The sequence below is a fragment of the Amblyomma mixtum genome, chromosome 10, assembly GCF_055824585.1.
Source record: "Amblyomma mixtum isolate Tamu chromosome 10, ASM5582458v1, whole genome shotgun sequence".
In the NCBI taxonomy this organism is placed as follows: domain Eukaryota; kingdom Metazoa; phylum Arthropoda; class Arachnida; order Ixodida; family Ixodidae; genus Amblyomma; species Amblyomma mixtum.
The window spans coordinates 3,061,421-3,086,117 of record NC_143021.1 but is presented as its reverse complement, the minus strand read 5'-3'; the positions used below and the strand labels follow the sequence as shown (position 1 = coordinate 3,086,117).

General features: G+C 49.6%; 1 protein-coding gene across 1 annotated transcript in view; it reads right to left on the bottom strand.

Annotated features, from left to right (window-relative positions):
* LOC149324996 (chitinase-3-like protein 1) overlaps positions 1–19,464 on the bottom strand; it is a 300,609-nt gene extending 281,145 nt beyond the window's left edge. Inside the window, exon 1 of the mRNA XM_089563509.1 lies at positions 19,398–19,464. Within this exon, the coding sequence (XP_089419635.1) occupies positions 19,398–19,464 (67 nt within the window). The remainder of the gene's footprint in view (positions 1–19,397) is intronic.
* Positions 19,465–24,697: the final 5,233 nt, after the last annotated feature.

Below are 24,697 nucleotides of genomic sequence, written 5' to 3'. Positions count from 1 at the left end.
GTTTTCTAGTTATTTTCCGCCAATGCGAGTCAACGCTCTTTCTGTATATTTAAATACCTTAGCTGCCCACCTGTCATCCTCGAATTCCCTCAGGCGTTCTTCATATAGTATTTTACTCTGAGCTTCCCGTGCCTCGAACCATGCCCAGCACATATCCCATTGTACTGCCTCGTTTGTGGCTTTGCCGTGGGCACCTAGTCCTAATCTTCCAACAACTCTCTGATTTACGTCTAATCTCGACTGAGCTTCTACCCTTAAGCACAGAACCGCATTGAAGTAAGCCCTGGCACCATTCTTCCTTTCCAAATATCTCTCAGTACTCCATATTTGTTGTACTCCCATAATGCCCTATGCTTCATTATCCCGGCGTCTCTTCGTCCTTTTGCCCTAAGAGCCTGGTCATGCTTTTCCGTGCATATCTGCCCTTCGTTTAGCCATACCCCGAGGTATTTGTATTCTGCCACTGTGGGTATTTCGTGGCCTTGCATGTATTGTAAGTACCTGATCAGTTGTATCGTTGAAAATCATCCCACCTGACTTAGGTGCGCTAAAACTGAATCCTAGAGCGCCTCCATCTCCACAACAATTAACCAAAGTTTGTAACTGTCCTGCCTATCTGCTAACAGCACACTAATGCCGCGAATCTTTGTAGCGTTTGTTTGTTGTGTTTATTTGTTCATGCTTCAAGGCTGCCGGCACGCCGCTTTATCACTTCGTTTGTGACGCAAGACACGCCTAGAATTGTCTCGATGGATCGCATCCGGACGGAGCCGATTCTAGTTTGTGCCAGAATCTTCTAGTAACTTCTAAAGCTTTATTTCGAAGGTTCGCTATCAGCTTTAAAAAAACGCACGGCCGTCAGCGGCGGTCTTTCTGTTCGACGACCGCCGAGCACGCTTGTTGCTACGCCGCCGCCGAGTGATTCAGTTCTTTGCGGGCGCAGGTCAGCCCGAATAAAGAGTTCCGTTTCGAAGACATCCTCGTTGTTTTCCTGTTCGCCGGACTGCAGTCACAACTACGTGAAAATATCGTCCGCATACATTAAACCCGGGAGTCACTGCTCAACTACATTTTCGCCTAATCTGTACGACAGATTATAGCCTAGATTGAACAGGAGTTCCCTGTTCACCTTATCGTATCCAGAAAGGCTAATTACAGAGGTATGTTTTCGCCTTAGCTATTTCTATGAATTGGGTAAGCACGAACAGGCTATCATCTAAGCGCTTTACCCTTCTGTACCCATTCTGAAGTTCTCCGAGTACCCGATTATCTTCTACCCAAGACTACATTTTCATTTTCACCATAACAGATGTTATCGTAATGGAACGGAATAATTTTATGTTTAGCTTATCTCCTTTCCCTTTATAAATCAAATTAATTTTACTCTGTCTCCAGCTGTGCGGAATTTGCTTATTTGTTGTGACTATCTGCAATGCTTTTATCAGCGCTTCCTTGCTTCTTGGGCCAAGTTCATTAATTGTCCTGAGCATGCAGCGCTGGCAGACTAGGGACGAAGGACAGACGACACACATAGGGCTCAGCGCCCCGTGTCCGTCGTCTCTCCTTCGTTCCTCGTCTGCCAGCGCTGCATGTTCAGGAAGTCAAACCAACTTGCCCAGCAACACACCCTGCTCATTAATCAGCTTAATTGGAATTTCGTCTATCCCTGTGGAGCTGTCCAGTGCCACCACCGCCCCCACACGGCGGCCAGGAGAAGCAAGCCTGCTCCCAAGACAAGAATGACGCGGCCGGTTCCTGGGCAAACGCCGTCAAAAATGGCAAACAGGTGAGCGGTTGCCTGGTCCTCCCACCTGTTCTCCCCTCCCCCTCGCTCGGCGGCTGACGCTGAGCTCCACAACCTTGTAGCTTCTCTCCGGGCCCAAAACGAGATGCTACTTGCCAAAATTGAAGCCTTAGAGGCTAAAACAACTCCCCCTCCCCCTAGTACCTCCGACAGGGAACGCTATGGAGAGCAAGACCGCGGCAAACGCCGGCTCTGGAACCTTCCCTTGCTTAACTCGAAGCCCGCCTTAATGCAAAATTTGACACCCTGTTGGAGACAGCGATGGAACGCCTCATCGCTAGAGTCATGGAAGCTATCCCCTCTATGATCGCTCAACACGTCGCGACTAACACCCGCCTTTCTCGCAGCGCCGGTCCTCTTAAGGACTATCTGGTCGGCCCTCCAGATTGTCCCGCCGAGTAAATGACCTTGACGATGACGAAGACAGCTGCCCCCCTCTAGGTGCTGAGCTTCAGCCCCTGGCATCTGGCTCGGGGGCAGCCTCACTTCCGCCTCTCACCTATAAATCTGAGCATGGTGGGGCACCCCCGGTGTAGGCGCTATCCCCTTTCCAAATCGGCTTCCCGCATTACGATTACTCAATGGAACTGTCGGGGGCTCCGGTCCCGTTCCAAGTGGGCCGACCTCCGACTTTTCCTTTCAATTTTTGAGCATTTGCCAGCCGTGGTTGCCCTCCAAGAGCCAGGGAAAGTCGCCGCACTAACAAATTATGCGACGTTCCAGCAGGACCCCTTGTCTTGTCTATTAGTCCATAGAAATTATACAGCCAACCAGGTCGACTTAGACATGCAATCTGAATACTCCTATGTAATGGTGACCCTCCTCCCACTCCGCAAGCAGGACCCACCGCTACACATATTGAATGTATACTGCAATCCGAAATTGCCGAATGTACCATTCGCGGACCTCTTTAGCCGCGCGCTGAGAGTTGCGGGTCGGGAACCCCTGCTGACTGTGGGCGAATTTAACGCTCTCGCTCGGATGTGGGGTTAGTGCCGAGAAGAGAAGCGGGGACGCAAGTTGGCGGAGCTTGCGTCATCGCTGGGCCTCACTCTTCACACTGACCCAGTCCACCCAACTCGTATCGGCAACTCCATGACTAGGGATACATGCCCGGACTTGACCTTCACCCGCAACATTCAGTATGCAGACTGGGTCAACACCAAGGACACCCTCGACAGCGACCACTGCATCCTGAACACTACGATTAGGACCCATCCTTTCGCGCGACGAACAACACAAGCCCTACTCCCAGATTGGACCAAGTTCAGGCAAAATTATAACACTCCCACACCCATACATGAGCTAGGCTACCAGTCTTGGTCACAACAACTGGTCTCAGGCCTTCGCTCCTCCGAAACTCAAATTCAGCTCTCAGATGCGGTCTCGGATGCGGACATCCACCTGCTCCACCTATGGGAGGCCCGGCATTGCCTCGTCCGTCGGTGGCGCCGGCAAAAGCACAACTGCTCTCTTCTTTGGATTTTGGCCTTGCGCTGCTTCAAATCAAACAATGAATAACCAACTCGCCCATCAGCTTGTGCTTTCAAGCTTCATTTCTAGTACAAAGGGCCCTGTTTTTTCGTCTTGGTTTCAGCGCTGTGTCGTCCGTTTCTTTCTCTGCTCTCTTCTTTGGCTTTTGGCCTTGCGCTGCTTCAAATCAAACAATGAATAACCAACTCGCCCATCAGCTTGTGCTTTCAAGCTTCATTTCTAGTACAAAGGGCCCTGTTTTTTCGTCTTGGTTTCAGCGCTGTGTCGTCCGTTTCTTTCTCTGCTCTCTTCTTTGGCTTTTGGCCTTGCGCTGCTTCAAATCAAACAATGAATAACCAACTCGCCCATCAGCTTGTGCTTTCAAGCTTCATTTCTAGTACAAAGGGCCCTGTTTTTTCGTCTTGGTTTCAGCGCTGTGTCGTCCGTTTCTTTCTCTGCTCTCTTCTTTGGCTTTTGGCTTTGCGCTGCTTCAAATCAAACAATGAATAACCAACTCGCCCATCAGCTTGTGCTTTCAAGCTTCATTTCTAGTACAAAGGGCCCTGTTTTTCGTCTTGGTTTCAGCGCTGTGTCGTCCGTTTCTTTCTCTGCTCTGTTCTTTGGGCTTTGGCCTTGCGCTGCTTCAAATCAAACAATGAATAGCCAACTCGCCCATCAGCTTGTGCTTGGTAACTTAAAGGTTGCATCACCGAGCTCACTCAACGATTGTAGGTACGAATTGCGCACAAAAGACACACACAGGAAAAAACAGGAGGCAGACTGAAAGAGCGCAAACTATCAACTTGTGTTTATTCGATTCAGTGCCGCTTTTTAGGCAGTGTGCACACGTGCCTACAAAGAGGGGAAAGAGAGGATAAGAAGGCCAACCAAACCCTGCGCGACAATCCATCAAAAACGCTCCAAGAAGTTCTTTTCCGCGTTGTACAATGCCACGGAGGTGTCACTCATACAGTTATCACCTCTTGCCTTGATGTGGTATGCCTCTAGAAGTTCACGGAAACTTTGTCATTGCTCCTGGCCAGAATTCTGATATTTTTTAGCAATGGCTCACATCCGGTGCATGCAATGCAATGAGCAGGAAAATTTGCTCCTTCTCTGTTCCTAATTGAACGCTGATGCTTCCCTGCGCGTTCATTCACACAGCGTCCTGTCTGGCCCCTACACACACGACCACACTTGACCGGAATCGTATATACAACGCCCGTGGCGCATTTGACAAATTGTGCCGCATGCTTTATCTCGCATGCTCTTCGTCGAGCGCCTTCCGCGCTGATCCTTGGGCACAACCCGGCGAGCTTGCGTGACGCCGAAAACACCACAGGAACGCCATGCCTATTTGCCACCTTTTTTATGTTGTTGGCCACCTTGTGCATATACGGGACGACCGTCGTCTTTCATCGCTGCAATCGCTCCTCGTTGTTGGCGCGGTTTCCTTTTTTGACCTTCTTAAGAAGGTTCTCGGCCACAGCTGAGAGGACCTGGCAGGGGAAGCCGGCTGAAAGCAGCCTGTTTATCTGATTATAGAAGCTAGTGTGCATTGCATGCGTGCATGACTTCGTCAGAGAAGATTCCAGGCAGGAGCTAACTATGGCTCTCTTAACTATCTTCGAATGTGCAAAATCAAAGGGAAGAAGCTCTTTAGTTTGCGCTCTTTCAGTCTACCTCGTGTTTTTTCTGTGTGTGTATTTTTTGCGCAATTCGTACCTACAACAGTATGTACCAACTCGCCCAACAAGAAGTTCTTAACTACCTGTCTAGTACAGAGGGCCCTTTCATGAATGTTCCTCATAGTTTGCGCTCTTTCAGCCTGCCTCGTGTTTTTTCTGTGTGTGCCATTTGTGCGCAATTCGTACCTACAACAGTATGCACCAACTCGCCCGACAAGAAGTTCTTCTTAACTATCACTCAACGAGCGGCTGAGTATGCGGCCCAACTCGCCGACTCCAACTGGGTGGCCCGATGCAATACGGCCGCGCAGCAAATGTCAAGCCGGAATACGTGGCGGCTCTTTCGCGCCATAATTACAGTTTTAGCTGTGCGTCCGCAAGGGCTTAGCGTACGCAAGGAACATGCGGTGACCGTAGTGCGCATGCGCAGAACGCAAACGCTAGCCCTGCGTATTGCGTACGTACGCAAGCCAGCGGACTTTGCGTTGCGTTGCTTGCGTGGCTTGCGTGGTTAACGTTGACAACATGGCGGCGCCCTGCACGCCCGCTTCGGACCAAATACTGCATCGCCGCTGCATTTTCCGACGCGATAGCTCGCTCTAAACGGTTGCATTCACTTTTATTGCGAAAGCAATACTACTTGCACTTTCACGCCGTTGCGTGCCGCGGCCGGTGACCACCATCGTGCCGCGGCCGGTGGCCACCATCGCGCCGCGGCGGTGACCACCATTGACCTTCATTTGACCTTGATTGCATTACATTGGATTAGATTGGCTTAGATTGGATTAGATTAGATTGGATTGTATTGGACTGGATTGGATTAGATTACATTAGATTGGAGTGGATTGCATTGGAATGGATTGGTTCGGATTGGATTGGAATAAATTGTATTGGATTGGATTGTATAACCGATGCATCACCACAAGTCTAACCACAAGCACCACCACCAGCTACACTACCAGCTGTACCATGGCGTACGTACGGATATTGCTTTCACAATTACCGGGCTTAACCAAGCTATGCCACAGATTTTTATTTTGCGCATTCTCACCCTTCCGTAAAGATATATGTGACAAATAATCAGCGTTTTCTCAGTTCCGTCTTGACCCTTCATTGTATATGAAACCTTCAACAACTAGAGTAACAAGGCATTGTCATCCGCATAAATTATTTCCTTTGTTTGCCCGCACCAATAACTTTAAATATTCTTTCTTTCCTCGAACTATAGAAGATTGGAACAACCTACCCCCTCATGTGTTTGTATCCGAAAATATGCTTTCCGCCATTGAACAAGTACTTGACCGTTAAATATTGTCTGTTGTTTGTTGCGACTTGTTTTATTTTCATGCTCTGTATTTACTACATCTCTTCTACTGAATTCTGCTGTTGGCGTCGTCTTCTTCTGGTCGTCGGAGTTCTCTGTATGTTTATCCCACTCCTGCTTGGGCCTTAACAGCCTGCAGTATTGTATAAATAAATAAATAAATAAATAAATAAATAAATAAATAAATAAATTCAAGAATTTCTTGCTGTTAAGTATAACTATGTACAGCGTACACTGTCGTCATAGCAAGGACCCTCGGCAAAGTTCTCCAACTTTGCACTAGAATTTATGTTTTCATTTGATTAAACCTATTTCTATTAAAAAAAACAAAGCCTTCGAATGCAACCACCACTGCCATTAATAAAAGAGAAAAAAGTTTCTTCAGCACACAGTTCAGGAGCTTTGACTTGCTGTCGCTAGATGGCACCACCGTATTTATTTATTTATTTATTTATTTATACAAATACCTCACAAGTTCCACACTTGGAACATTGTGTGAGGGGAGGGGTTACGCTTCACGGGCGCTACGCTAGCCACTCTCACTAAAACTGTCGTTGCCAGGACGGGTGGCAGCGCGCGTAAGGTGCGTCCGTAGCGTACGCACAGCTTTTGCGGACGCACAGCTAAAACTGTCTATTAACCCAACACAAACACGCACGGAAACTCAAAAACACCTCCAAAAAGCACTACACAGCATTCAAGGCAACACAACTCAATTGGCGCACAAGCTCCGGGACCAGTACTTTTGCCCCACCGAGGACCCCCGCGGGCCGGCGTACTCTTATGCAGGCCCTGAGAACGTTGAGCTGGATCAAGCGTTCCAGATCCATGACCTGAGGAAGGCCCTGGCAAAAATGAAACGCGGCATCGCTCCGGGTCGGGACAAAATTACAGTCAAATTGTTAGCCAACCTCCCCGACCTGGCATGCCTGTCTTTATTGAATTACATTAACTCAATCTGGCTTGGGGAAGTGCCACTCCCCATCGACTGGAAGACCGCCCTGGTCACCTTCATTCCTAAAGCTGGCAAGACAATCAGCACGGTCAACCTCCGCCCCATCTCTCTGACTTCCTGTGTGGGCAAACTCATGTAGACGATGGTACGCGACAGGTTGTCCGAGTTCATGGAATCCAAACATCTTTTCGCAGACACCATGTTCGGGCTTCGGCCACACAGATCTGCACAAGATGTCCTGCTAGAACTCAATCGGGCGGTCCTCGACCCTGTCGAATGCCCTCACAATGACAAGGTCGTACTCGCCTTGGATTTGAAGGGTGCATTCGACAACGCTACCCACGAGATCATTCTCAGCCACCTCTCTCAAACTAACTGCGGCAGAAACGCCTTTCAATACATTCGGCAATTTTTAACCGACAGACAATCTTACATTCGAATCCAGGATAAAGAACATGGCCCTTTTCATCTAGGAACCAGGGGTACACCCCAGGGTGCGGTGCTCTCTACCCTGTTATTCAATTTGGCTAAGAGGCGCCTACCGGCCCAGCTGGGCGCTATCGCCGCTGTGCAGCATGCGCTGTACGCCGATGACATCACCCTGTGTGCCACACAGGGTTCTCTTGGAGACACTGAGGCCAATTAACCTGCAGGAGGCGGCGACCATAGTGGACCGTTATGCTCGCCGCTGCGGCCTCCGATGCTCCACCCAAAAGTATGAATTTGTGCACATACGCCCCTCACCAAAGTGCACAGCCAAAATTTCATTGTCTCTTCAGACACGTCCAATCCCTGAAAATATTAGGGTCCGGCTAGTGGGGCTCTTTATACATCAAGACAGACGGTCAGAAACAACATTGGCTAAACTCCGTCAGGTGGGGGACCAGGTGGGCCGCTTGGTCTGCCGCGTTTCTAACAAGCGCGGGGGGTCACGATATAAGGATGCCTTGCGGCTGGCGCCTGCATTTGTAACCAATCGAATTCGATATTCGTCTCCATGCCTCCACCTGCGGAAACAAGACGAGGCTTCACCCGAAGTCATCCTCCGCAAAATTATTAAGCGGGCTCTGGGCCTGACCGTGAATACCTTCAACAAGCGCCTCCTGGGGCTGGGCATGGCGAACACATTTCGGGAGCCCCGGGAAACCCACTTGACCAACCAATACACACGTCTCTCGAGGACATCGTCGGGTCACCGCCTACTTGCCCGACTGCACATCCAACACACCACTCTTGTGGAATACGTACTCTTGTACGTATTCCATCCCAGTATAGATGCGCCCTCCACGTGCGCCCTCTTCCCGCGAACATGAACCATGAGAACCATAATGGCCGGCGCCTGGCGCGGGCGGAAGCCCTGGCCCGACACTATGGATCGAAATCCGGCGTATTCTACGAGGATGCCTCCGGCCCTCATCATGGGGGATGGTACACGGCCGCAGTCGTCCAGCAATCCCAAACAGTGAACGGTCTTACTTTCCAAGCCCGTGACATAACACACGCAGAGGAGGTCGCCATTGCGTTGGCTGCATCTGATTCCAATTCAAAAACAATTATTTGCGACTCGCGAGGGGCATGTTGGGACGTCGAGCAGGGCTGGGTACCGTATCTAGCCTACCGCATTCTCCAAAACAGCGTCTACACCGGGGACCCCGCGCACCGGCGTATAGTTTGGGCTTCTGCTCACATGGGCCTTGAAGAAAATGAGGCAGCTGACGCCGCCGTCAGTGCGCTCTCTCACCGGACATTCCCTCCGACCCCGACGATCAGGAACTCGAATTGACTCCTGCTTACTCCTTCAAAGACATTGTTTTACTTTATCAATCTGGCCATGGTCTGTATCCCCGCCCTTGTAAAGGTCTCTCAAAGGCGGAGGAGCGGCTTCTGCTTCGCAGCTCTCAAACACTTCGACCCTTCTTTCACGCGCAGCTGTCCGCATTGTGCGAAGAAGTCTTCGGGCATCTAACATGGTGTGGGCCTGCCCCTCTAAACCTGCTATCCCCCTCACCCTAACTCAACCGGGGAGGACTGGGAGGTGACTTTGGTCGGCTGTTCTGACCTGCAGGCCCAACGGGCCTTGGTCGCGCGACCCCGGCCGGCCGAAGCCACTGGGGTCCCGAACTAGGGCCTCCACCTAGTTGTTGTAAGGGCTGACCTCATCTGGGTCAGCTCATGCTTAACCTCCTGAAGTGTATGTGTACATATATGTTTTCCACCACCACACCCTACTAGCCGAGTGCCATAGCACCATATATCGTTCTTGGTTCTTGAAGTCTCGATGAGTCAGAGGGCGAAAATGTGGCAAGAGGTAAAACGTAGAATTGAGCATACGAGGACGATGCTGCATTGACAACTGAAGAATTTATTTGAAAAACCGCATATTTGTCCTGAAGAAGAGGCATTCCTTCGCCAGATAATCTATCGTCTTCTGCTTACATCACCGCGCAGGTACTTTACCTCTTTTTTCGATAGGCAAACCGATTGCTTGCTGACGCATTGCTTGCCCGGATCACGGATGGCCCAGGCTTCCAAGATCTCTCGTGCTAGCTAGTATTCATTCTGTTTCAGCACCTGCACGTGGTGAAGGTCGGGGGGCTTGTTTGCTTTTTGCATGATTCGCAATCCCTAAAGTAGATTGCAAGGTTTGTGCCGGACGTCCCTGCTATCGCTGTGGCGTGTTCCCTCGCACTCTCATTAACACACCTCCCGGTTTGTCCAATGTATTGTTTTCCTTCGGAGGAGTGGAGTTTGCATCGGCTTCAGGGTCCCTCCTGCACTTATTGATCTATACCTCGTGGCATACGACCAAAAATTCACGAACCTACCAAGGACAGACGCATCGTGAGGATCGTCCGATACGTCGACGATTACTTGGTGCTATGAGAACAGAAGGAAGGTCACACGGAGATCCTGAAAGACAACGCATTGACCACCTTTAATAAGTGTTGTCCTATGCTTAGATTCACATCAGAGCTTACTGAGCACGGCGTCCTATGCTTCTTAGACCTGCGCCTTGAATTCTCGGCAGGGCACCTATGTCCGTCGTACCAGCCTCGAGCTAAGAAACAGTTCCTCCCATTCAACTCAAGCCACTCCAAGACGGTCACAAGAGGAATTGCGAGGGCGGCGCTGCTGTCTGCCCTAAACAACTCCTGTCCACATCTGATGAGCCAGAGCTTCCAGCAGCAAATCACTAGGCTGCAAGAAGGGGATACCAGGAGACATTGCTGTGCAACGTAGCAGAAAACGTCGTGCTGCCGAAAAAGCATGGCAGGAAAAAGAAGCAACCACGCAAAGATCGAATTATTCCGTGGTTCCATATATCTATGGGCTGACTCACAATCTAAAAAAGGTTCCAAAGAAGTACAACATCAAGATCATTCCCTTGGCGCCTAACACATCGAAAAGCATGTGTGCGAGAGTGAATGGAGAAGAAAACAAATCCGCATGTGAAATGGGACACTGAATGAAGTTTTCTGAGTGCATTCAAGGCATCGTGTATCGCATCCCCTTTTTCTGCGGAAAGCATTACATCGGACAAACCGGGAGATGTTTTAATGACAGAGCGAGGGAACACGCCACAGCCATTGCAGGGAAGTCCGGCACAAACCTTGCAATCCACTGAAGGGATAGTGAATCATGCAAAAAGCAAAGAAGCCCCGCTGACCTTCCCCCCATGCAGGTGCTGAAAAAGAACAAAGACCAGCTGGCACAAAAGATCCTGGTAGCCTGGGCCATGCGTGATTCGGGAGAGTAGAGCTAGTTCTTGGGCTAGTTGGTATTCTTGATTTAAACTCATAGCTTTCCCGCGCAGCCGCACACAGCCAAAGAAAAGAACCAGGAAGAGAAGGACGAAGGAATTCGGGAGTGCAACGCGTCAGCAAGCCATCACTTTGCATATTGAAAAAAGAGGTACCTGCGCGTTGCTGCAAGCAGAAGACGATAGATTATCTTTCCAAGGAATGCCTGTTCTTCGGGATAAATATGCGGTTTTTCAAATAAGTTCTTCAGTTGTCAGTGCAGCATCGTCCTCGTATGTAAGTTTCCTCAACGTCCTTGTTAACTTTCTGCGGCTCAATTATACGATCATGCACCAAGTAGCTCATCAATCCACCTTATTAAGAGGTTAATGGCCAACAGGAGTTGGCCATTCACGATACTTAAGTTTTGCCGCAACGAATTATTGCTGTGCTCAGTGTGGTTATATGGCGAACTTTTTGGGCGCTGCCTTAGGAGCCGTACCTAACGACCACAAGCAAGCAGATCAGCGCCGCGCAGATATCGCAGTATGCGTCCACCTATACTCGCCTACAGTTGCGGTCAACCCCAAGACACCCCACCAATCACCCGCAGTAGGCGCCAAACCGCCCGAACCGAGTGTTCAGACCTGCCCTTGGACCAGAAGGAGAGCTCGCACTTGGAGTGCCGGCACTGGGCGTGCGTGCCTTACGGTACAGCGGCCGGGGTTGAACACCCAAGTGGGCCTGACAGAGTGGAATGGAGGCACAAGTACGAAATGCGGGTTGAGAGGTGTTCCGAGAAGTCAGGACAGTAATCCGTTCGATGGTGAAGACTGCTGTGAGGGGGCGCAGAAGAATATGTGCTAAATAATGACCGCTAAATAATCCAGGATCAAGGGCGTGGAAGAGGTGACGGGGCCTTCGTAACAACCCGGGAAGCGACAGCAAAGGGGTCCATTCGAGAGACGTCGGCTGCCGACGTGTGCACCCTCCGCAACCCTCACCGCTGGAGAACTGCCGGTTCGCTCAAGCTCCGCCCAGAGCTGGTCTCGCCATTCCGCCGCGCAGCAGTGAATGATTGCTGCTTGGTGCACTTCCCGTTTGCCGCAAAAATGACTAAACAGCGGTGCTATAACAAAGACTGCTTACTATATTCGAGAAAAGACAGCATGACTGCGGGAGTACGGAGCTTCCGGCGCCGGCCGCGGGCACGCCGGGCGACTAATACGATGCTGCCTTAGTGCACAGCGGTTCGGAAGTCGCGTATACTATAATAAATTTTCTACTCTTGAGCTTGCTTTACTGTCTACAGCATCGTTTAATAATAATATAGAAACATGGGCGTTCCCGCAAAGCCTTCAGCAGCGACGCTAATGGGCACCGTGCGAGTATCAACGCTGCGGCAGGTCAGCGCCAGCTGTAATACAAGCTGCAGCGGCAAGTGAATGAGTGAAAACTTTATTAAGCTCTAGATTTGGTTTTCTTCTGCGGCTGTCAGATGGCTTCGTCCATCTACTCGCACAAAGGTCGGTTGCCCCTAGTCGTGCGCTCTGCTGGAAGCTGCTGCCAGTTGTGCTCGCCGAATCAGACCTTCTTGGTCGACTCGGCGATCGCTGGAGAGCACTCCCTCCCATTGCTCCGCACTCGGGTTCGTTATAACGGGTACCACGCTTATCCTCTGGCATGCCCACGTTATGTGGTACAGCGTGGGTGGTTCTGGGCACCAAGATCATTTGTCAGTGTATTGTGTGGGATACATTTTGTTGAGTACGTGTAGGTTCGGGTACGAGCCCGTTTGTAGCTGCCTCCACGCGACAGAGTCCACTCTGCTAAGGGAGTTGTGTGGTGGTGGATACCGCTTTCTGCAGCCCTTGTAATAGTTTAGTATCGCCGAATAATCTTGGTGTACAGGTTCGTTCCCCTCGAGGTCGCCTACTTTGGATGCTCGGTAGTAAGTGTACCCTCGAGCTATCCTGTCCGCCTCTTGGTCCCCTGTTACTCCCGCGTGTCCCGGCGTCCATACTATCGTATGCCTGATTGGTTTTTAGTTTGGTTGTCGTTGTGTTATGTGGCCGCCAGAGTGGAGTATGCGGAGCACTCTGTGCCTTATTCTGCCGCGTAGGTAGTTGCGGCATGCTGTTAGTGAGTCTGTAAGGATTGTTAGAGACCGTTTAGATCTAAACGGTCTCTAACAATCCTCTAATGGTCTCTAACGGTCTCTAACAATCTTTATTTGGAAATTCCGCTCTCGCTTTCGCTACTGCCGCCCGCCGGTGCAAACGTCGCAAGCGGTGCACCAGTCATATCTACGAGGCTTGACGTAGGTAGCGGTTGCCGGTCGCCGCACGCGACGCGTAGTTGCGAGTGTGCAGCACTTTTTTAATACTGCAGTAGAGTCTTTGTAAAAAGTATGAGCCCAGCAGCGCGGCTCCCCTTGCACACAGAAAAACCCTAATCTCACGAAAGCGGAAGGATCTTCACTCCTCAACGCTCCCAAGATTAGGACTGTCAAATATACTTAAGAGCCCGCTAAACGGCTTGAAAGGAAACCCTTTGGGCTGTTTATTTTTGACAAAGATGGTACCTAGGTTGCCGTCTTGCAATAATCCTCGTTTCTTTGTAACAAAAGTCCCTGATTGGACGACAGGGTCGTAAGGCCGTCAGCTCGGCAAAATTTGAAAACGTGAGGATGTAATGTTGGAGTATCTTTGGCTGGATTATCATACGGGATCATATTAGTGCGACGCACACTTTCACCTTAATCAGTTTACAAGTTGCCACTAATCCCCATTCACCCACCACTAATAGACCCTAATTCACCTGCTAACCATCAATCATTCGGCCCAATCCACCAACGAATCCACTGAATCTCCTTTGGAATGTTGGGAATATTGGAACATTTGGAATTTTGGGGGACGGGGTTGGGGGGGGGGATGAGATTTTTTCTCTTTCCTGAGTGCGATGAAAAGCGCTATCTCATATTCTGAGTGCGTAGTACGCAAAAGCCCATTGTATGAATTAGCGGTCTGAGCACTTGTCGCGCAGTTCCCTCAATCAGCGGACGTGATGAAAAGGTTTCTGCCGGATCATGAGCCAGATCTGTGTGGACGCTGCTGCTCAACATGACGCAGCTCCCAGCGCCACCTGTGAAGCCTGAAATTGAGTTAGTAGAACGTTAAGTTGGGCGAGTTGGTATAGATTCATGCTAGAAAAACCATGAATTCAACTGACAATTTTTTCCCCCGAAAGAAATAGTTCCAAAAAGCTATCGAACTGACCGAAACCGAGGTTATTTGTTTACGCAACTCAGCGACTACTTTTTAACACGAACTCAATTTTCGATGAGTGATAGCTGTCATAACATTTCAAGGCGTGCTTGCACTGATGGTGCGGAGATTAGCTGCGCAACATAGAGTATAAACCAATGGCGCGAGTTTTCTGTGAACCCTGTGCATCACACGGTGGCTGGCAGGTGCCGTTAATAAATTTTCACGTGTCAGGAGCGTTTATGATCGGACACTTAGTGGCTAGACAAACGGATGAGCGCTCCTTTTGAACGGATCCTAACCAGTACAGTATTATACACGTACAACACGTTACCAGCATAGCAATGTAGTAGTTTTGGCCTTTACAATATTGGGGGACGGGGTTGGGGGGGGGGGGGGATAAGATGTTTTCTCTTTCCTGAGTGCGATGAAAAGCGCTATCTCATACTCTGAGTGCGTAGTACGCAAAAGTGCGTACTATATTTCCACCAGCAATGGGGGAGGCGACGGAAAGATCCACTGCTTCACTGAAGGTCATGCAAAAATAGAAAAAGCGAAATTTCTCTTAATTGCGAGATTACTATCATTGTTCTCCTATACTTTCACGCGTGAGCTGATTACGAGCTTCTCCGAAAATGCGGCACCAATTTAAAATCGAAACACGCTTACGGTACATTCTGCACTGAGACGCCACGAAACCACGTCGCTGTTATACTAGCGCAGCCTTGTAACGAACTACCACGCCAGAACAGATTTGAGTTTTCAGGTATTTACCTTTAAACATCAGCCAACGAGGAACAGTACACAGCAAGCAGACACGGCATGATGCTTGTCGGTTTTTTGCTGTGTGCTGACTGTAGTTGACTAATGTTTTAAGGGCAATATGAAGCAACTAGCTCAGATCCAGATTATCCTGTAGGTACTGACCTCAAAACCAGATCAAACGTGTTGTACTGTGACGATTCGTGCGCCTGCACCAGCGCCAGCACCAACCTGGTCAGTGACGTTCCCTGGAAGCGGCTGCCCGCGCTATCCTAAAGTTGTGTCGCAACGGAGAGACATGACCATATAATGTGGGTGACGACAAATCCTACAGGGGGGTTGACCGTGACACAGGGATCACAGGGAAGAAGGTGAGGAGCGGGAGCCCGGGGTCTAGCCTTCGCTCACGTGCGTCCTCCGACAGCGCGCTTCAGCACCTGGCCGAGAACGAGAGCCGCACAGCCGCGAAGAATCCCCAGCCCGGACGCTACAGACATTCATCCATTCGTCGAGCCCGTGGTACACCAAGCTGACTCAGCCCCGAAGTAGACTTGCCCTACGGCATTCCCGCGAACGGCATCAAACCAGATTCATTATATTAAATCGTGTTCAAAAAACATTTCTGGAGTCTGCGCATCGATCTCCTCGAGCCCAATGTGGACCCAGGGCCATTTTAAGCAAGTGGTCCATCACAGTACGTACTCGCCACGTGCCTGAGGAGAGCTGTTAGCGTTCCAATACGACATTCCAGGACGGTGAAACGGGTCATGGGCAGGTTTTGTTTGAGCGGAGCATAGGAAAAATCATTCCTGTGTTTGTTGCCGAAACGCTGGATTTGCGTAGTGTTTGATATTATTTTTGCTTCTTGAATGTTTCTCCCCTGCTTGGTCTCCATGACTGCAGTATGTGTAAATAAATAAAAAATAAATGTTTTCAAATGGTACACGACAGCCCCAGCAATCAGGTAGGCAGGTTGCTGAAAGCTATTTTTCCTGTTTCTGCCGTGGTCGCTATGGCGGGGATGCTCCTGCAGGAAATGATGGCTAGGACACCCGAGAAAGCTGAAATTTCAGAAAAAATCTCACCGGCGGTCGTCCCGTGTATTCACACGGTGTCCTACAATGTGAAGAATGTAGCCAGTCGCTACGGCTTGACGGTGCTATTCTCTGCCCCAAGCAAGCTGGTCTGTTTGTGCCTTTTGACACTTTCCAGAGGAAGGAGCACACGGTACTGCATTAAGCTTTTCGACGTCAGGTGTTCGGTTGGGGTTGCGTATGAAATTCCCCTCGCCTGTGGACATTGGGCCGATGTGTAAATGAGTGACTAAGGTTGCGAAGAAGCCAGCGCAAAAAACTGACAAGGGACAGAGGATAGGACACATAAGACGTTCACGAGCGCTGTGTGTCCTCTCTTATGTGTCCTATCATCTGTCCCTTGTCCGTTTTTGCACTGCCTTCTTCGCAACTAGACCGGCAGCTTGCTCTCCTGAACGACTAAGGAAGCACCACTCTGGCTTATTTACCCTTGAATTGCAGCGCATTCCCTTTGGCTACGCCTGATAACCCGGCCTAGCCTTCGCTGGCAGGGGCGACAATTTTGAGGCAGAGTCGTGACTAGAGCGCACGTGACGTTGTGGGCTTTTTACTTTAGGAAAAAAAATTAGGTGATTGTGTTAGTGATACTCTAATCGAACTGTATCAGAAAGAAAGGTTTTTCGCAAGCGCTCAGTGAATGATTCGAGAAACATTGTTTGTTCTTCTGAATAAAATCCTTGTGCCCGAGGTTTAGTTGCGTATTCCCTTGCGTCGTCAGGTGGCACAGAGTGGAAATCTCTCGTTTTGGCAAAAAACTGCAAGTGAGGACGTGGTTTTCTGACGGGTCATTGACGGTAGCGCCACAAATGCGTTCCGATTTTAGACGCCACTTGAAGTCGAGATCAGCTCACACGCGAAATCATGGGAAATAAGTAAGTAACACTACCAGTCTGTGCACATTCCGTCTCATCATCAGAGTAAGGAATGTTGCATGCGCCTTAGTTTCAATTTTTTGTTTTCTGTTTGTTTCATGTGACAGCACAGAGTTGTCACACAAAACCTCGCCGATGTCGGAAGCGAAATTTGTTGATTGGACTAGAGAGGCCACGTGACATTTTGGCGTGACCACAACCTGCCCACCCGGTTGTGTACTTAATGCCATAGCACAGAGATGTGCGTACAGACACATCTTTAGCCATCCTTCCAGCACACGGTTCCCTGCATAGCAGACACCTGCTGCTGCAGCTAATAGTCCAAAGATGGCCGTTGATGAAGCGACAGTTGCTAGGAAACTGGCACGAATCAAGTGGCAACAGACGCAGCAACAAACGGGAAATCAAATGATTGCGCGCTCTAATATCAAGGCGTGACCTATGTGTCCACGTAATGATGTGGCTTCCTCGCGCGGTTTTGCCGACATGCTGGTGGCAACGTGTTTAAAGAGAGAAAGAAAAAACTGGTAATGGCGCAAGAAACGAGGACACAGAAGGCACGCAAAAGACAGGACTGACGCCAGTCCTGGCGTCAGTCCTGTCTTTTGTGTGCCTTCTGTGTCCTCGTTTCTTGCGCCATTACCAGTTTTGTTGGTTTGGTTTGGTTTATTATGGTTTTACGCCCCAAAACATCTCAGGCTATGAGGGACGCCGTAGTGAAGGGCTCCGGAAATTTCGACCACCTGGGGTTCTTTAACGTGCACTGACATCGCACAGTACACGGGCCTCTAGAATTTCGCTTTCATCTAATTTCGGCCGCCGCGGCTGGCATCGAACCCGGAGCTTCCGGGCCAGCAGCCGAGCGCCATAACCACTTAGCCACCGCCGCGGGGCACCATTTTTTTTCTTTCTACATGAACCAACTCGCCCAAACTAGAGTTTTACTTAAAGAGACAGCGCGTTTCGACGAATACATCAGTCGTAGTGGCCTCCTCCATCTGCGTCCTCCCTTAGTACGCCTCCGATTTCTAGAGCTTGCATAATGACAGCTCATAACGCGCACTGCCCTTGTTTCGTTACCAGTCACCTGTTAGACTGCGACACCACAGTGACTTTTCAAGCTATTTGTTAACAGCCGCAGCGTTTAGCTGCTCAGGGGAGAATTTCAAGTGTTCATGGTGGGCACGTGAATTGGGCAGTTTGGGCATTTTTACGACGCCAACAACGTCGGCTGGAGTCGGCCTATCGGGCTGAAATTTGCCTGTGGGGCTCGTTTAAGCGCTGCCGGGTCGGTTTTATTGACCCTATGCGATCCGGCTGAATAATCCCGATACCCCAGGGCAGGTTAAATTCTCCACGACAGCCCGTTAATGACACTTAACGAAGGGAAATAGGATTATCTGCCGCAGAGAGAAACAGCGGGAGCGTGCTTCCCAGCCGCGCCGCGACTGGCTGGACACGCTAGTGTCAAGGATATACAAACATGCAGTCGTCTAGCCGTGGTGGACTTCCTGAGCCCGACGACTGACTCGACCCGTTCCGCTCGTGTCCATGGAAATCAAGCATTTGAAGACAACTCCATTCAATTTTGGTCCTTAGCAAAATCAATCTCATGTCTCGTTGTGGCTACGTTTGCATTGCAAACTTTTCCGAGCAAATGCATCACTCCAGTGGGCGCGGTAAAGGGAAAAACTAGAACGAAGCTCGCCAGTGAGAAAGCAGTGTGAATCGGTGACAGGTGCGTCATCACGGGAACCACAACTCGGACTGATGTTGAAAGCGGCGGTGCGAACACGGCGCGAGATCTATAATGCCGTCTTCGACTGCTCTTGCAGCGCTCGAAGGGCAGACGCCTAAGCAGTACTAAACAATATCTTGCTGAACAGCTGCAAATGAAACACCGCTTAGTGCGAATTGGCTCAAAGAATTCCTTAAGCGCGACAAGAGAAGACGACGAATGACACAGCTCTGGGCTGCGCCATATTCTGCGAAGCAGCAGCGCTCTCAAGCTGCTCCGCGTACATTCCCAAAACGTTGGAGATGAACGTCGCGGTCTTAGGCCCGTGAAAACACACAAGTTCCCTTTCAAAGCAACGAAGACATAACTCGGGAAAGAAGTGGTCCAGCGAGCGAGGCTCGGAAGCCTCCACATCGCGCGGGAGTACATGATGCGCTAATGCGCGTTCAACAGCGAGTAGCCGTTACTGTGCAACGCACGAGTGCTGCGGTGGCGCCGTCCATAGGCATCGCGTGTGCGCGCTGAAAGCAATTGCAGAACGCAGCTATGCACATGAGCGCAGCATATGGCTGCGAGAGAAAGCTAGCCCGGCCCTCGCAGAGAGAGCCGCCAAGCTCGCGACTATCTTGGCTAGGTCCCAGCAAGCCGCAGCGAAGCGGAAGGGCGTCTGCAGTCACTCACCCCTCTTGTCGTCGGCGTTCTGCACCGCGTGGGGCCCGGACGGGGCTGGGGCGTCCTCGCTGGCCATTTTTTCCTCGCTCACCTGTGCGTGGAACCGCCTCGCGATCCGGAGCGCCTCCTCCTCCTCCTCGTCTTCTGGGCTTCGAGCAATGGAGCCGAAGCGCTTTTTTTTTCTTCTTTTTATTCGAGAGGTTTGCCATTACGCATAATGCAAAAGGGAAAGAAAGTTATAAGAAGGAGTGTAAACAAGCCTCGCTTAAAAAGTTGCAAAAGTTCTCGATAAAGCGATTATCATGAGTCCACTTGCGATAGTCACCTGCAACGTACCTACGTCCCATCGCAGGCCTACCTTCTTTAGGAAGCGTCGTCTCACGGAAGCTGTAGCCGGGCAAGTGTTTTTCGTCACACTGGTCTGGCGCAGCACCACAATGTGGACATTTGTCAGTCACTTGGAAACGTTTGTCACGCCACCGATGACGCACAGAAGGAGTCAGAGCCGCTCCTGCCCGAATCCGGCGCACAGATACCTCCTCCTCCCGAGTGAGACTCCGGAGGAGAGGGTACGAACAGTGAGGAATTAGAGCGTGTGTTCGCTGACGCAAAGCCTGTTTCTCGGAAACATGGGACAGGAACGGGTCTGGGGGAAGAGGGGAAGGTGGCGGGATGTCTGATGTGTCAAGGTGTGTCATTTCATGTGCGCCCATAAGGAGAGGTGACGCGCTAGCTGCCTTCTCTGTGTCCTTTTATATTTTATGAGGACTGCAATGTGTTCTTGGTCTTAGGAAATATTCGTGATTTGTTATCAGGAAATGACAGGCGCAGAAATTGTCTACCTCCTTGGTGGAAACCTCAACCGCACCGTGAGATGGAATGATTTTGTTGAGAATTAAAAGCCCAACGTTAAGGAGCAAAAATTTTGGAGTAGAAAATGAAATAACAAGGGACATCAATTACCAAACTACTAAAGCACCCATAATTTCAGCTTAGAATGATGAAGAAAAAGATGAGTGCTGTAATGAATAAATGAACGAATAAAAATTTTATTCGGTATCCGCAACATAACAGAGTAGCGCAAAATCAGGACGACGGACAAAAGGGGAGAGAGCACACGCCCACAATGCAGGCGCTGTTGTTGGTGTGTGTTCTGTCCTGTTTTGTCCGTCGTCCTGGTTTTGCGCTACTGTTACGTTATGGATCAATACTGACTTGCCCAAATTTCCACCCTGGGCTATCCGCAGTAACGCGTGTGGTCATGCTTATTCCAGGATGCCGGCAATGTGGCTGAGTGCGCTAAGCGAGAGAAAATTTGTACTGACCAGTAAGTGGAAATGTTTGGAATGGAATTCGAATGGAAAGTTGGCAGTGGGAGGAGAATCGGCCTAGGACGAAATTATCCACTCTTTCATTACAGCGCATTTGCGTTCGAACGGAAAGCTCCTGCTGACCTTGCACCTGCCACCTCGCACTGACGACAGTTGCATTCTATGCGTGCTTGGAATGCCAGAAGTTTACTGACGAAGACTTGCCATGGTTGAGCACGAGGAACTGCCCGAAGCCGGCATGCGCCGACGAAGGAGAACGCAGTAGGAAATGCAGAACAGGCCCTCTCAGTGAAGACTACGCGAGAAATTGCATGGACCGATTCATGGGACGTCGACTGGGGCCAGGAACCGACACTAGCCTCACCTCATGAAGGTGATCTGATTAATAAAGAGACGGCGCAAGCTAAGAAGGCTTGTAAAAAGTGAAAAAGTACCAGTAACATCAGTCAATTTACGGTGCTCAGGAGTCAACTTTCCTGTCGCAAACGTCAGGGCCCAAGGCTGCACGACGAAAATTCGCGCGTAATTAGGCGGAGTGATAAAGCATGTGAATGAGTGCCTACGGCGACCTTTTTCTCGCATGCTGCGGCATGCGAACGATCATATTGCGAGAGGCGGAAATTCCAGTGAGGCACGAGCGAAGCAGAGCGTAGCAAGTGATTTTGCTTGATTGAGTTGACAGTCGAAACGGAAGGTAAATAGCACACTGGTGTACAAAACAACACACGCCAATCTTCACTTGAGAAAAAAGCATATGAACATCTGAAGCGAAATCAATAAAACCATAAAAATACGTTTCCTGAAGAAATAAAAATAATGTGCGTGCGCGACAAGGTTGTACCATACAGAGATAAGTGAAGTTGGGCTAGTCGCTTTACGTCAGGATAGCAGCCAAATGTGTTCAGTTCATCATCAGAGCACGCAACGGTGCAAACAAGCGCATGATGTAACAAATCACTAATTTTTCGTGGAAACACTACTCGCCTTGGTGAAAAGCAATGGACTGAAATTTAGGAATATAGGTAATGTCGCCACAAACAAACTTATTGCGTTGCGCGATGAAAAAGCAAATAGCACAACCGCGAAGGAACGCTGTCGTTTCCTAAAGGTGTCCTTATGGTGTTCGAAAGCTGTAAAAAACATTGTTTTTTCTAATAAGTGCAGGTTTCATCAATTCGGTATGAATATTAAATATCAATTATAGCTCAAGATCACATTTTCCCATAAACTAATGACATTTCTGTTCAGTTATGAGGTAACCATCGCCTCTGTTGTGGTCCGCGAGCCGCGGTAATGCACGACCAGTATGGCACCTCAAGCAGCGGACATAACTTCGCTTTTGATGCGAAAGCAACACTGCGCGAGTCGCCGAGCCATTCCGCGGAGCCGAGGACAGGTCATACTGCGCATGCGCGAGGAGCAGTGGCTGGCGCTGCCGTCGTTGCGCCGGTGACTCAGAGGAGCACGGAAGAATGGTGGGCCTGTTGGTAAGGCATATCAAGGGAGAAAACCAGCCAAAAAGACGGAAACACAAGAAGAGAACGACACAGGAGAACGTTGTCCTGTGTCGTTCTCTTCTTGTGTTTCCGTCTTTTTTGGCTGGTTTTCTCCCTTGACGTGACTCAGAGGTGCCGCCGCCGCGCTCGCCAGTTGTGCCTGCGCAGTAGCGGCTCATAGCTAGCGTGCCGGGGCCGCTGCCGCGCGCTCTCCATCGCCTCTCTCTCTGTCTCTCCTCGTTGCTTTCGCAAACCTCCAGGTTTAACCACAGCTAAACCACTGGCAATTTTTTGCTGGTGCACGAAATAACGCTCAAATGTAAAAGAAAAGTAATTAAGGACATGTTTCATTCGTTTTTTTTTTAACCCAGACGGTGAATTCGATTCTGATAGTGCGTCGAGCAGCTGGGAGTAAGTATTGATCATTCGGGAATTTGATGTTGAACTAGCTGTGTAGCGTACGATATTCAAGCTATGTTTTTAAGATACTTGCCTTCACGTAATTGATAAGTACACTTATGAATTCTCTGGATGCAAGAAACAAAGCATCTACGACACCGATAACCGACAGCCTCAAAACTTTTATTTCCGATTGGCATTGGCTGTCTAGGATGCGACTTTAAAAACCAGAGAGGTGTACTTCTCCCAAAACAATATTTGCGGCATAAATAAACAACTACAAAACTAAAAAGCAAAGGGTTTACATCACAAAGATAAACATGCAAAATCAAGCAGAGTTCCCACACACACGTGGTTTTTAAGAATAATGTCAAATAGTTCTAATTATATTCTTGAAGGTATTGGTGAGCGCTATTGAAATACGGGAAAGGGACGAACACAGAACGAAGCGCTTTCTAAAACTAAAAAGCAAAGGGTGTACATCACACAAATAAACATGCCAAATCAGGCAGAGTTACCAAACGCACGTGGTTTTTAAGAATAATGTCAAATAGTTCTAATTATATTCTTGAAGGTATTGGTGAGCGCTATCGAAATACGGGAAAGGGACGAACACAGAACGAAGCGCTTTCTAACAACTGTTTAATCTCTGAAGAAATATGACTATATACACATGTTGACGTCATATCAACACAGAAGAGGGAGGAGCACACAGGCTTACAAGAATGAAGGAAAAGGAAAAAAGAAGGAAGAAGGGGGGGGGGGGACAGGAAAAAGAAATAGGAAAAAACGATTAACACGTGCGAATACAACAGCCGAAGATTACTATTCTTGAGGTAGGTTAATTCAGGTCCCCCCTAACTTCACCGAAGTCGAGCTGGCGCATTGCTTATGTGGAGCAACGTGCATTGCGAAAGCTTCAATAATTTCTCGTTCCCGTCTGTTTTTAGCCCGACCTATTACCTTGGTGTTTTTTTAGCAGTGGTGTGCATTTACAGTGTCCTGAATGAGCTGCCAGATTCCCGGAATTTGCAAGTTGCTCACATGATCTTTCGTGTTCTCTGAGCCTCTTGTTAAGGCCCCTGCCCGTTTGTCCTCCGTAGGTTCGTCGGCAGCTTAGCGCAATGCTGTAAACTACGTTTTCGAGACACTTTACATAGGTGATTTCGTGTTTGATGGCCCACTCAGGTTTCTTTTTGTACTCTTCATTCTCGTTGACCTTTTCACCCATTTCAATGAGCTTATTGGGAGCTGAAAAAAAACCACCTGGACTCCGTACTTGTTAGCGTACTTGATAGCCCTCACCAATACTTTCAAGAATGTATTTCCAACTAGCCCAAGTAGTAGCTCTTTTGATTCTAATTAAAGTCTTTTGTGTCCATGTAGCAATCGAATGAAGGATAATGAAAACAGTCCAGTCGTTACTTGAGGTGGATGAGGAATGTCGCTAGAGGAGACCTCGCCGGGGCCTGCGGTGCGTAGCCAAAGGAGCGTCTCAACAGTGCCGACCGTAGCCGAGATGCGTCGGCCTGGCAGGGCAGCCTCAGAGCGTGTTTCCTCCACCGGCTTCAAAACTCAAGTCCCCTTGTCTCCCCTCGGGGCTGCCGCACGGAGGGGACGCCGTGGCATACCGACCTCCTCGCACCGCGGGTGCGTTGCGCCCATGTATCTTCGCGGCCGTGGATTATTCACACGCACTTACGGTCCACGGAACTGCGCGCCAACGCCGTCTGGTTTTCTTCGGTTTCCGTGTAAACGATTATTGCTTCCGCGCGGACGAGCGCACCTTGCACCGTCTGCTTCGCTCCTTCCCCGTGGCTGCGTCTGCTTCGTCCGCTGCGTGCCATAGTTTCTATCTTCGTTTCCTTTCTTGGCGGGGCGTCTCTCACTAAGTCGTGACACCGATACAAGATACAGAATGTAATTTGATTTGCTAATATGCGATGCTGTATCGTCGGCATTCGATACACCACTGAACTCGCCAATATTATTAATAAATGTGGTATTGAGATTAGCTGGGCTGAAAATTTTTTCCGTGGTTTCAAAAATTTTACTGCATTATATATAGCGCAGTGTCTCTGAA